This window comes from Wyeomyia smithii, chromosome 1 (genome assembly GCF_029784165.1).
Source record: "Wyeomyia smithii strain HCP4-BCI-WySm-NY-G18 chromosome 1, ASM2978416v1, whole genome shotgun sequence".
Taxonomy (NCBI): Eukaryota; Metazoa; Arthropoda; class Insecta; order Diptera; family Culicidae; genus Wyeomyia; species Wyeomyia smithii.
In genome coordinates this window covers 5967980-5981445 of record NC_073694.1, presented here as the reverse complement: position 1 = coordinate 5981445, position 13466 = coordinate 5967980, and the positions used below count along the sequence as shown (strand labels likewise).

The 13466-nt window shown below is 40.3% G+C and overlaps 1 protein-coding gene across 14 annotated transcripts in view; it reads right to left on the bottom strand.

Moving 5' to 3' along the window:
- LOC129732887 (disintegrin and metalloproteinase domain-containing protein unc-71) overlaps positions 1 to 13466 on the bottom strand; it is a 932421-nt gene that overhangs the window by 434999 nt on the left and 483956 nt on the right. For 12 of the 14 annotated variants that reach the window (XM_055694387.1, XM_055694302.1, XM_055694349.1 and 9 more), the window contains one exon: positions 922 to 990. In XM_055694387.1, coding sequence (XP_055550362.1) covers positions 922 to 990 — 69 coding nt within the window. The remainder of the gene's footprint in view (positions 1 to 921; positions 991 to 13466) is intronic. The other 2 variants (XM_055694286.1, XM_055694339.1) reach the window with 1 other exon arrangement.

The window sequence follows — 13466 nt, the reverse complement described above, 5'->3', positions numbered from 1 at the left end:
TTCCTGAATAATTCATCGCATCAATTCCACTAACGTATTTAGTATACATCCCGGCCCTGGCGAAACCCCCGCAGCGCACGTCACAACCAGAATCCAAATCACCTGTTTTGGGAATCTCTTCCTTCCAGTTGTGGCTAGGAAGAGGGAAGGTGACAGGAACATCCGATACGTTATCGTTTCGTTTGATCTGCTTTGGTTTGGCAACAGCAGCAGCCTGTCAGGAAAACATCCCGGAAGTCGCCCGAACCAACATCTGCACGGAAATTGCTCGGAGTATCGTAAAACTCCACCACGATTATCATAATCGACTGGCCCTAACATGTGACCCCCGCGCTTAGTGGCATTCACGGCACGTTCCATGCAGTGCATCGTTATTAAAATGTCCTGAAAAATTTATAAGCAACTGCCGTCAACGGCGACGACGACGTCGTCGTTGTCGTCATCATCATCATCGTCGGTAGGTTTATCATCGGCTAACAAAATGGAAACGACTGCGGAAAACAGCCGCCACATGGTAGTTAATGAAAGATTTTTTATATGGAACTAAAGTTTGCTACAATTTCCATTCCTTTAGTCTCCTCCACTCGCTTAATGCGTGTTATATACCGAAAATAACGAACGGAAAGAAAGCCACGCCAGCACATAAAGCTTGTATTGGGAGAAGGTTGTGTATTTGTTTTCTGCCTCCTGCCCCCTTCCCCGCAAGAGTTTGTTCAGACTGGCGGCGGTGCGAAACTTTCGGCTGCTGTTCAATTACTTCATCAGCTTCATCAGAACATGGACGGATTTTTTTTTTCTTTATTTTTGGGGGTGGTGGCGGCGGAGATGGTCTTGATGCGGTCTGGCGGCGCTATATTTATAGAGCAACATTGAAGCTTACAAGGCACAAGGAATGTGTAACCACGGAGGAGGAAAACTTACCAACAGTAGCGAACTTACCGACAGGACTTTCCTCATTCCAAAACGAGTCATCTAGAGTGTAATCAGCTTCTGCGAAAGAAGGAGAAACGGAGAGAAGAAAAAAATTGTTAGAAGAAAAAGTACAAATGTAACAAGGTTTAGCAGGGCGCGTTCGGGGCTATTCGGGGCCGAAATTAACCGGTTTTATGGGGTCTCATTTCGGATTCATGGTGGCCCTGCCGTCGGTCTTACGAGTGTCGTTTCAATAATCTCGCTCTCAAGCGTGGGTGGGGGGAAGATTTTATTCGTTCGCATTTCGTTTGTGTTTGTGTGTAATTTGGTTTTTCGCATGGGTGAGGTTTGCTGAGATTTCGAAGATTGCGGATATTTTGTTGGTCACTAAATTGGTGAATTATAGCAGTTTTTTTCTTGCAAGCACATCAAGACTCCATTCCAAAGTTATCGTTAGTCGAGGAGAATTCTGTCGATTGGAAAATTGATTCGTTTGATCATAGCAATGAGCTTTGAAGGATTAGAATTATGTTTATTTTTATTATACAACTCCAAGCTAATACTAAATCTTAAATCGTCTAAAATTATTAAAAGTTGTCACGAAACAGTCTCAAAACTGGAAACAATAATTGAAGTACAAACCGAACAGTCACGTAAAATTTCCAACTTTGGATGCAGTTTAGTTTTCGTGAACCGCCGCACGTCACGTACCAAATATTCCCAGCTCTGTGATCGAATAAAAGTAACTTTCACGACCTGGTACCCCATGTTCGAGCCACGAGGATCCTCTAATTTCCCAACGCAAGTCACGATGAAAAGTTTTTGATTACCGTGGCATTCGATTGAGGCACTTTCTGGGAAAACAGTTGCGTTCGTCTGTTTTACTCCAACCTGACGGACAAACGCCCCGTTAGCGCTGGACGACACGTATTCCATCGCGAACTAATAGCGTAATTTCAACAAAGTTGAACTCATTAAAATGCATTTTCACTAAGACAATCGGACAATTCGCGACCCAGCTGTGTTCCGGTTGTGTTCGGCTGTGCTTTTGCCGGTATTGCGAAACAAAGTGCGTTCGGTCGTTCCGAGTTTTACATCGAGGTACAACGGACAGGTTGTCCCGCACAGTGGATGTTATTGAATACACCGTGAGTCTGGTGCAGCAACAATGTAAGCGGAAATGATTGGCATGTAATTTTCGCTGGGTTCACTGGTAGCTTTGGTGCAGCGTCCACACGCTTTGTTGTTGCACCGTCACGACCCCCTGCGGTGTTTAAATTTACTGCGACAGTGAGATCAAACGAGTTTTTAGTGTGTTTGCCAGGTGATTGATAGTTTTTTTTTTGTTGGTTGCAACCAGATTTGTTTTTGACTAGTTTCAGGCTAGTGAAATACACTTCATTAACATGCGAATAGTGAACGAATCGGTCTGGGTATAAAAACGAAAACTATTCCTAGACAAAGACGAATAAATCAGATGTTGTGCTACAGCTTCCCCCCCTAGTAACCGGCGTAAATTTTGGCTCGCAAGCACGTAGCAGACAAAAAAGAAACCACTTTAACCTGAAGCAAAATCCGTTCCGAAACTGCATCACACTGGAAACGTGTCGTTAACCCCGTTGAAATCAAGGTCGTCCGTTTGGTCGGTCGTCGCCATTGTCGGTCAGAATAATCATCGTAAAATTTGCGAATGAGACGTGACTTTCTTTACGCTAGCAGCTACGGGTGAATGTGCCGTTGTCGTCTAGTCGCTCCGTGTTGTTGTCTCGACATCATCCATTTATCGATGGATGAGTTTTTTCGCCGGCACACCTGGCAGCATAATGAGCGAATCGTGAATCGTGCCTTGCCTGATGTACGAAAGCAGAGATAATTGATGGAACACAACCGGGAAAAGGGGGTCGTGTGCTTTTCTAACTACAGGAAACGCTCCCTCTGTTCGTAGCAGCTTACTTCCGGCTTTTGCTTGGAAACTTGATATTTTAATTACGAGTAACATTATAATTACACACTCGGCTTCAGAGTTCGGATGTACGCCCCGTTCCGTGGCGTACAGAGCTTTATAATCAGGCGGCGTGAAAAGAGCAAATGTCGTCTCCAGCATTCGAACTATAAAACCGTGACGATGTTAGAAGTGGGGTTGTGTGTGCCATTATTACCCATCACTACATGAGGGTGTACGGTACGGCAGTTCAAAGGAACTCCGGGTAGGCTCCAGCAAACAAGTAATGGCAAAGGTCAGAGCCGGATACGGAACCGAAAGGAAGCAAGAAAAATTTCACATACTCGCGTTCACACACACACACACACACACACAAACACACGGTCGGACGGAAATGTAATTCCACTCCGAGATTATTACATCCTAGAGCTCTCTGTGCACTGCAGTGAGTGAGCCTATTTTCCATTAAATGTGACCTCATTACTCCCCGAGGCCACCGACAAATTGCTCCCCTTTTTGCTGTGTCCGGTCACGCTTTAATGTCGATGATTTCATTCCACGAGGGTGTGCGGGGTTTAGTCATTCGTGATGACAAATGATAGAATTTTTTTCCGTTCTATTTCACTATAATAATAGGTAAGTACTTTGAATTGGGATTTTCATAATCAAATTTTATTGGGAGTAAATTTTTGTCAATCCGGTTGTTGTTCGCAAAACCACATCAAGTAAACCACAACTAACCGTCGATTTTAGCAGTAGTTTACCCCACGCATGAGGTCTAAAGCCTCTGGGTTTATAGAATGCCTTGTTAAACAACAATCTGTACAAACAAACCCCACGTATTAGTGAATTTATTTAAAAACCGACACAAAATGGGTTACGTAGTTCATACACCATATCAAAATTAGACTGATAAAACTTAAACGATTAAAGTTTTCTATTCAGCTTTAGTTTATCTCAAAAACAATTTTTGTTGGTTGTGTGCCATTCAAAGATTATTTTTACCTAAAATGTTTTTTTCTGTAATATTTTAGTCATTTAGTGTAATTTAATTTTTGCCTTATTTGCAATCTTTTTGCATCATTCTGTTATTTTGCGTTATTTTATTTCAGTACGATTTATTTCCAATTCTTAGTCTACATTTTGGTGTATTCTTCGTTTTGTTTTCAAATAATTTTATTGTATATTATTCTGTATTAATTCCTTCTTAGTAATTTATCTAATGAGCGTAGAACTATAGAAAACAGTTCAAATCGGTCAAAAATTCATCAAAAAACGGTCATCAAGCAGTAGTGAAATACAATGAAAATAATAAGGGTAAAAAAAGTCAATTACAAAATCAATAAAAATCATATAGCATGAAAATGCTCTATAGTCTTTAATTGGTAGATAAAATAGTATATTTCCAGTACATCATCGAAGAGAAGCATAAACGCTGCGTCGGTAATGAATATTGTAAAGAATCGAACCTAAATTACTACCCCATGGTGCGACTCAATGGATTCTTAAATTTAGTAAATTAGCCGATTCGTGAATAATGTTACCTACTTATTAAATAGGATTTAACCTTCAGATGTGGCCGAGGCTTTCTATGCTAGAGAACCTACGTTAAAAAATACTTCTGTTTTCTGTAAAACGGAAAAACAAGTGATTGTCTTGAATTTCAGTTAGTGTGTTTAATCCCGCCGCTGTCACCAACGATGAAGTATCCTGGGAGTAGGTATCCATTTCCCTTGAAACTTGCGATTGAACAAAAAGACACTGTCGTCAAGTTTAACCCGTAAAGACCCGAGACGGAGCTTTTTTTTTGAAAATGCTCGTTCTCAGCACTGGAACGGCCGATTTGGGAAAACTTGGACTTTTATTCAAGGGGAATAGTTGCTCTAAGTTTTGGTTAAGGTGCCACCCCTCTGGACCCCTCCCCGTTTTTGTGAGACGCAAATATGTCTGTGTTTTTTTTCCAATTTTTCAAACAGATTGAGCAAACACTGGTAATTTTCATATGTATCAAATCATGTCATGTGGATGAAATATGGTATGTAAGAGTGAAATTTGGAGTTTCCAAATTATTTCATTTCTAAATCACAAAACTACGTATTTTTATAAAAATTCAAACAACCAAAGCGTTCTTCAAATTTTAAGCTCTACATTTTTGCGGTAAGGTTTCCTGAATCCATACGTGATGAAATATTTATTTTAGCATGCAAACATTTTGAGAAAAACCAGTTTAAATTCCCCAAAGTACGTATTTTGACGGAAACCTGATTTTCTCAGTCTCCGACAGTAGGTTTCAACTTGGCTCTTCAACTTTCAAGTTCTATATTTCTAGAGTAACGTCTTCTGAATCCAAAGATGCTGAAAAATTGATTCTAGCTCTACTGATGGCTGTACATTAACCTACAGCTGAGCGAATCGGTTCGCGTCGCTTTTCGCGTCTATTATGGCAGAGGCCTAATGGGAAAGTTGTATCAGTTTGTTCAGAAGAATATTATTGTCGGTAATATTACAGAGATGCGATTGCGTAAATCCGATTTTGAATTGAACAATTGTTCTTTTGAGAACAAATAACACACTTATTTGAAGAGTTAATAGCTTTTGGTACCAATAGCAGTATAGTGACAGCCTCAGTGGTAGATGCAGATGCAGCCGGTACTTCCCTGAGGCCGATGTAAAGATAAATGGGAACAGCACGGCGAAACAGTTCGGGTTATGCTTAGACGCGCGTCATTTTTCGTTGTTGATATTCCCCACATGAAACGACGCGCTTTTGTATGATAGCGGTGGTATTAGCGGTAGATGCATTTGCCAACACTTCCTCCAGTAAAGCCGTGTCTAGTTTTCAATGTGAAAACACCTTTCTGATTGTGTTGATCGTGCGCCTTAGTCCTCACTATCAAGGTAACACAGAGATGTAAGTTAAACACTACATCCTATGATAAATTGAACAATTGTCCTTATAAGGACAACAAATGAATTAATGAAGATTTAATTTTGAATTAGAATACTTCTCTCAGGAAGTTCGGCTACATAGGGATGTAAAATGAAAATCTAAAACTGAAAAAAAAAAAACAGGAGGGTTGTGTGCAAAGCCACGACCGCAAGGTTGAAGTAGAATACTTTTACAAGAGAGATAACCCGGCTGCTTGCGAGTCAGTCATTTTTTCTAGTAAATATACGTTAACTAATCAGATTAATCGAATTTTGCGCTTCAACAAGGATTGACCATTTTCAATAATATAGTAAGTTGCTTGTCATGGTTGGGGATTAACAATTTTTGAATTTTGAGATAAATTTTTTTCTGATGTCGTGCTCATGACTGAAGGAAAAAATAATTCAGTACGTTCTGAGACACGGAAATTAAGTAAAATTTATAACTTTTACAAATTCGAAAATGTAAATTAGCTCAAGAGAAAATATTAACGCTTTAATCATCAGGTTTTTATTTCATCCTGGAAAGGACAATTTGTTGTTCAATTTAGTATCGGATAAGATGCCGATTACATCTTTGCGTTATCACTGACAATGCGAACAAAGTATTCGTTGTGAAACTAGACGGCTCACGTGTTGTCAAAACGAGTCAACTTTTCATTGAATGCATTTACTAGTGCCCACTATCGCACAGAGACTGCATTTCACTAAAGTGTCTCACTGCATCAGCCGCTATTGATGCTGAGATCCGCTGCAACTAGTGCGCTATCCATAGCCATGCCACAGTTGTGGCTGCTTTACGCTGCCATTGGTATTCGCTGTCCCTGCATCAGCTGGCCCAGCTGCTGTAGTTGCTGAAATCCACTATCCATTACCACGCCACAGCTGTGGCCGCTTTCCGCTATCGCTGATATCCACTACACTGCTAGTGCTGCTGTTAAAGGAGGACGACTGCTTTTGTCGCTGTCTAGAACTATTATGATCGGCTTCGGCTGAAACAAGGCCAAATAGCATGTTTTAAATTGCAAGGTATATGATTCTGTTGACCGTGCTTGGGAAGCAATCATATAACGACCAATCAGAAGTCGAATTTTTCGTTTTGACAAGGCTTGACTATTTCCAATAGTACAATAGTGTGAATAATAAAATTACAATTATCTTCTTTTGGGAAGAATCTTAGAAGATTTTCCAATCTATTGCTGCAAGAACGAAGGAAATCCATCGAATACTAACCGATTTATTAGCATTTGAAATTGAACATATTTTTCACTTTTTTCGGTTTTAGATTTTCATTTCACATCCCTATGTAGCCGAATTTCCTAAGAGAAGTATTCTACTTCAAAAGCTAGAAAAATTTCAAATGCCTTAAATCGGTTAGTTTTCGATGGATTTCCTTCGTTTTTGCAGCAATCGATTAGAAAATCTTCTAAGATTTCTACCAAATGCATGAAATTGCAATTTTATCATTCAAACTATTGTACTATTGAAAACTCTTAAGCCTTGTCAAAACATAAAATTCGACCTCTGATTGGACGTTATACCGCGCTTTCCCAAGCACGGTCGGCAGAGTTATGGACCTAGTAAATTGGGAATGCATCATTTGGCCTATATAAGAGCTTCATCAGATAATAAACAAACATTTCATCGGATATTAAATTGAACAACTGAAATTTGAAGAACACAAATGATTATTTGAAGAGTTAATATTTTCTCGTTTTGCGCTATAATCCAAAGTTAATTATTTTCATCTACATGCATACTCTGACTATTATTACGTGTTTGCGTCGCTTAGTGTTTGGCTACGGTCATGCAGAACGCAAATAACGGCGCGATGCGAATCGGCAAGACGAAATCTGTTGAAATGTATAGCTCTACTTCGCCTTAAAAAGAGCTGTACATTTCACCACGGTAAGGCGAATCGCATCGCGCCGGCATTCGCGTTCTGCATAACCGTAGCCTTTGTTCCGTTCCCGTTTAATGATGTCGTATTAAATGTGCATATTACAATTCGGCAGCACTTCAACTTCTCATTTGCACAAAATATAAAAATATACAATGAACTTCATTCAAAATATCAGACAAAAAGAAATTACAATACTGCCAATGAACGGTCAACGTTTATTTACTAGAAAAAATTACTGACACGCAAGCAGCCAGGTTATCTTTCTTGTAAAAGTATTCTACTTCAACCTATGCTTTGCATACAACCTTCTTGTGATTTTTTGATATTCCGGATAATGTGGTTATATTTTCCTGAAATCCAATTATTTTTATTTTTTTCTATTTTTGATTTCCTGTACGCTTATATTTTTCAATGCAATTTTTATGAGCATTTTAGAAATCTGACGACCTGCGGGGCCTTCGCAGATGACATGGCTGGCGAGCTGCAGCCATGGACCGAATTGAATGGAGACGACTTCTTCGAACAGCAAGGGACACTTCAGCCTGGAACTGACTGGTAAGGTAAGGTATAGAATTCCCCATCAACACCATTTCCGTTTTATTTTATGCATTGCTATTGTTTTTCAATTTGATATGATTTCCAAAACCAGTTATAAATGATTTATGTAGATGATAATTTCATTATAACTTATTTTGCACATTTTTCCAGTTCTCACTTGGGTTTTGTGTCATCGTTCATTAAGATTTGGGCCAGATTACCGCTCTGTTTACATTTTTGAAAAGTGATGTATTTAAAATTAAATTCCGTTAGCAAAATTTTCTGTCAATTCTATTACATTCTCATGGCTTCCGAAACCACATCAAGCAAACCACAATCAAACATCGATAGCGGAATAATTTGTTCCTCTGTCGCAAGCTCCAAATATTAACCAATTATTTTTCAAATAAATTTATCAAAGAGAGAACACTTTCTCTGATGCTATTTTAAGGGCAAAAGATGGCTCATTGGCTCGAAATAAAAAAAACTCTCAAATTGATTGACGGCTAATATCGGCCCCCAGCAGCAGAAAAGGATCAAATTTTGCTACTCAGCTTAGAACCCTTTCGCGTATAATTCGACAGGAGAGAAAAAAAACGAAAAAAATGATTGCTTCTGTCCGTTTGTCTAAATTGTGACAGCGAAGACTTTCTGGGAGTGAGTGGAATCCAGTAGCTGGTGGTGTTCAAAATGGCACTCTTTCACAATCCGGGATGAAAAATATGATAGCATAAAAATGGGATTACCGTTCGACCACATTTCAAATCGTACAACAATGAAGCGAAAGTATAAAAGGGCACACAAACACACTCCAGAGCAAAAGCACCAAACGACGTCGACGGGAAGCCGAATATACGAGTAATAAATAAATCTCCAGGTGAGGAGCAGCAGCAGCGAAAAAAAATAGTCATAATTCCAGACCCACCTCCCGCATCAGCGTCGGGGGAACTTTTATGAGTCGGTTCCCGTCACGTACCGTAAGCGGACATGATATATTTATACACGGGAGACGGCTGCGGTTGTGTGGCTGGTCTGCCCGAACGCGAATGCCAGAGAACGGTAAGAGGCTAAGCAGTGCACGGTCGATTTCGCTTGTCACGTGAGAAACTCGTCAAGCAAGCAAAAAAAAAAAATAAACTATCTGCATGTGACATTAATTCGGCAGACAGACACGTGAATCATGCGAGATTAGAGATGGAAACGGTCCTCCGAGTGGACCGTTTTGCTTTTTGTTTCATTTCGACTGGGACAAATAAAATTCGATTGTGGGAGAAACCTTGCTAGAAGCTGCTTTCGCTTTTAAGCTCAAATAAATGATATAATAATATTTTTCAACTCCGTTCATTAATCGAATCAGTCCTCCAAATTTTACCGCATGTAATGCGGTAATTTCATTTGCGTTTGTTCGCCTGTTTGCACAGAACAACCCATTTTCCGGGTTGTTATCGCTTATCGGTATCGACCGTGTTGTCTTGTTTCTCCTAGCAGAATCACAGCATTGAGTGTGAGTGTGGGCATGTAAAAACAAGCCTTCCTACAACAGGCCTCGGGTTTTTTTTTCACTTTTCCCATGTAAAGTTGTTAGGCATCGGAAGCCAGTCTCTGCCTACCGATATCATGGTGCAGCATTCACAGCTTGCGGTCACAATTATTCCCAGGTGAGCCGTTAAAAGTGGATTATCAAATCCAGTGCTGCTGGTGCAGCACTGAAAGTTTCGCAGCTTGAAAAACAACTGTAATAATATGAAAGCTTTTAGGCTCTAGCTATCTTTTGATTTAATTCCAGAAAACTTCAGAAAAAATAGGGAACTACTCCAATTGCCATCAATATTTCATCCAGCCTGTCGATTCCCGTCATCCTTCGAATGGATTACAAGCCCCCGAGCGTCGGATTTTCATCGATAAACCGACCCTGCACAGAAGCGAGCACCTGCGTGCAGAGAGCGCCCCGCAAACACATGTTGACTTCAAGATGAATTTTATATTGGAAAGCAAACGGGAGCAAGGAAAAAAAAAGATAAAATTTCCATTTGCTCCTGCATGCCGGCAGGTACAAAATGGCTACCAGCTGCTCTGTATCACCTTCCCCACGACCCGGGATTGGGAACAGCATAACGACTCACTTATCGACGAAACGAAATTTCCAACTGCCACATGAGCGAACAGAACTCGAGTCGGAATACATCCGGAACTAGTCGCGTACTTCCCAGCACGCATTTTAATATCCCCGCTCTTGATCAGGCCACATCAGGTGCTCCGTTTCGTGTACAAAATAAAAGACGAACATCGCTGCTGCCACCTTAATCGAGAGGCGATAATTTGGGCGTGAAATGAATTTCCTGCTCTTTCACCAGGGTCGTCGAGGCAGAGGATGAGGTGGATGCCAACACGACAACTCGAAGCAATCGTTATTTGCTTTGATTTTTTTTTTTGCTTGCCTCCTGTGTTCCGCCATCAACACCCGCTTCTGATTGGATTCCGCCGCCGGCGGAGTTCCCAGGTGTGTGACATTGCGATCATTTATTAATAACTACATTACCGATCCGGCTCAGCTCGGTTCGACCCGCCTTGGTAACGCCTCAGTCCAACTGGCAAGTGCCAGGTCTTGTTTCGTACTAACCAACTGGTGGTCGGTGCTGTGCCCTGGTCCAGCTGATTCTGAACGATGGTTCAAGCGATCCGAAGGAAGGGGGGAGGTGTATCATACGCTGGATGGTTATCTTCCATCAGGCGACGGAGAGGAAGAGGGAGACCAGTTTTGCAAATGCGATTGCTGGAAATCGATTTTCGCGAAAATATGGTTGGAAATAGGATTTTTATTTTGACGAGCGAGTTCGAGGGGGGACAGGCACAAATTTGATTGGAATTTATTTAGACTGACGGCTGAACTGGCGCACTGTTGTATTTTATCAGCTAGTTTTTTATCTGTTTAAATTTAAAACCTCAATAATATGTTGAAAGCATTTACATCGAGCAACGTAATAGGATCCTACCACTTTAAACCGCCTTCTAACAAGGCTGACATCGCGAGTACGGGTGGAAATAAATAGAATATCGGATACGTTGATTAAAATCGCATCAATATTTGCTCACTGGCAGCAAATTTCCATTGATTGCAACAGAATAAAATGAATACGCCAACAAATTTCCTCAAACCCATCCGAAGCCGCGACGGTGCCGCGAGTCAATCGGTTGAATCAAAATTAGCTTTTTGATCAATCATACGCACTTCCCCACATCATGCAGTTTGTGTGGCGTTCATTGGGAATCGATCCGATTTGTTCCTAACGGCGAATTACAACCCATTTCATCATGTTTTGATGGTATCATTCAGAGGAAGGCTAATGTTAGTGTGCACAAACCGCAGCCCACAATCCGACATTCGCTCGTTCTGCGAGGCAGAAGGCGCCGAAGTTGAAGTTAATCCGATTTGAGGACGTACGAGGCCCGCACATGCCGGCGGGCTTATTCAGAAACATCTTGTAAGTCGCTCTAATCAGTGTTAGAGAATCATCAGCCTTCGAGTGGGCAAAACTAATACCTCTACACACTGCTGGACGCGTCATTTCAAAGGCAATGGCTTATGTCGAATCCTGATTCTCAATAAGTCACTTTCGTCCATGATGGCTTCTCAATGGCGACCGTTATCGCTTTTGGTTTTGAATGGGTCAAGGGTCAAACATTCTAATTTTATTATTACTCTCTATCATCACCATCCCTGAACAGGAACAAAGTAGTAATCGGATGTGGCCGTAAAATTTAACACAATCGAATCCGTTTGAATTAGCTTCAATTTCAAACAATTGCTCCGATTTACCTCTCCACCCAGCTGTAAAATGGTGCACTTGCAAAAACCCAATTTACGACGATGTAACAATCCGAGTTTTATTTGACGACCAATAGAGATGGTTAAGCATGCCATCTTCGTCGTCGTCGTCGTTTTTTGTCGCTCGATACGTGTTGGAAACCTAACGAACTACGGGGAGGGCACTATTGACAGATGACAATCATGATAACGATACACGCGATGATGGCGGTAGTAAAATGATCGGAATTCCATCAAAATGAACGACTGAATAAAATTTGCAATTTTCCGTTACGCCTTCCCTCACTTTGATTGTCAGTGTGAGCGCATATGATAGTCAACGCCAACGCCAACGCCATCATCACCGGTTGCGTTGGCGTCATGAACGATTGGGCAAGGGATTGCGGTAAACTTTCCACCGAAATGACTATCCACGCATGACTGGCGGCTGCTGACATTACTATGCCGAATATGAAGTTTTATTGACAGGAGGATGGATTGAAAATCGCGATTTTTTTTCAATTACTTTTGGATTTCTCTTTCTATCGATCGGAACGGAGGAGTCGTACTGATTTGGCGATAAAATCATTCTAGACTTACACAGTGTGGAGTAACCATCGAGCCGTGCCGAATCGCACTCAACATTGACAGTTGAAAGTTGGTACACAGCGCAGGCTTTCCAAGTTCAAAAAGTATACTTTTGATTGACTACAAATTCTCGATTTGAATGAATGTGATATATAGTTGTTTTCATAGTTGAGTGTTAATAATTCTATGCACTGCTTATACTTTTTCTTATCAATTATTTATTTTTAATCTTTTTGTGTTATTTGTTTTTATTTCATATTTTGTTCTTGTCTTTTTTCTTTGTTTATTATATTTAGTACTTCACCTGTATTGGTATATTTTCCTTAGTTTGCTATTTTTCATTTTTATTGAGCATAAAAGCATCTTTTCATCTATTTTAGATGCTTTTTTGGTTTTTATTCTCCTACATTTCTATTCTTAATGATTTACGTACATTTTGTGCCTTTTCGAAGCTGTTATTTTTATAGTTATACTTTTTCTTTGTGAATTATCGTGCCTTAATATCTTTTTGTGGCCTGATACTAAACTAAAACGTAAAAATAACAAGCAATGAGAACAAGCAATTGAAAAATCTACCTCTAAGATTGTATAACAATAAAAAAAGCAATTTATAAAATTGTAAACAGCTCAGAGAAGCACTAAAACCGATTTAAAAAATAAAAAAAGGTAGAACCCATGAAATGATATCAAGGAGGTACATTAGGGCGGTTCGATTTGTAGGGGATCAAAAAATCGCTTAGGCTCATATGATTTTCGGATTCTAGGGATCAAAATAAGATACTTTGCTCAAAAAACCATACCTCTAAAATGAATTCTGATGTCCCTTGTACTAACGTGTAGGTACCCAAAAG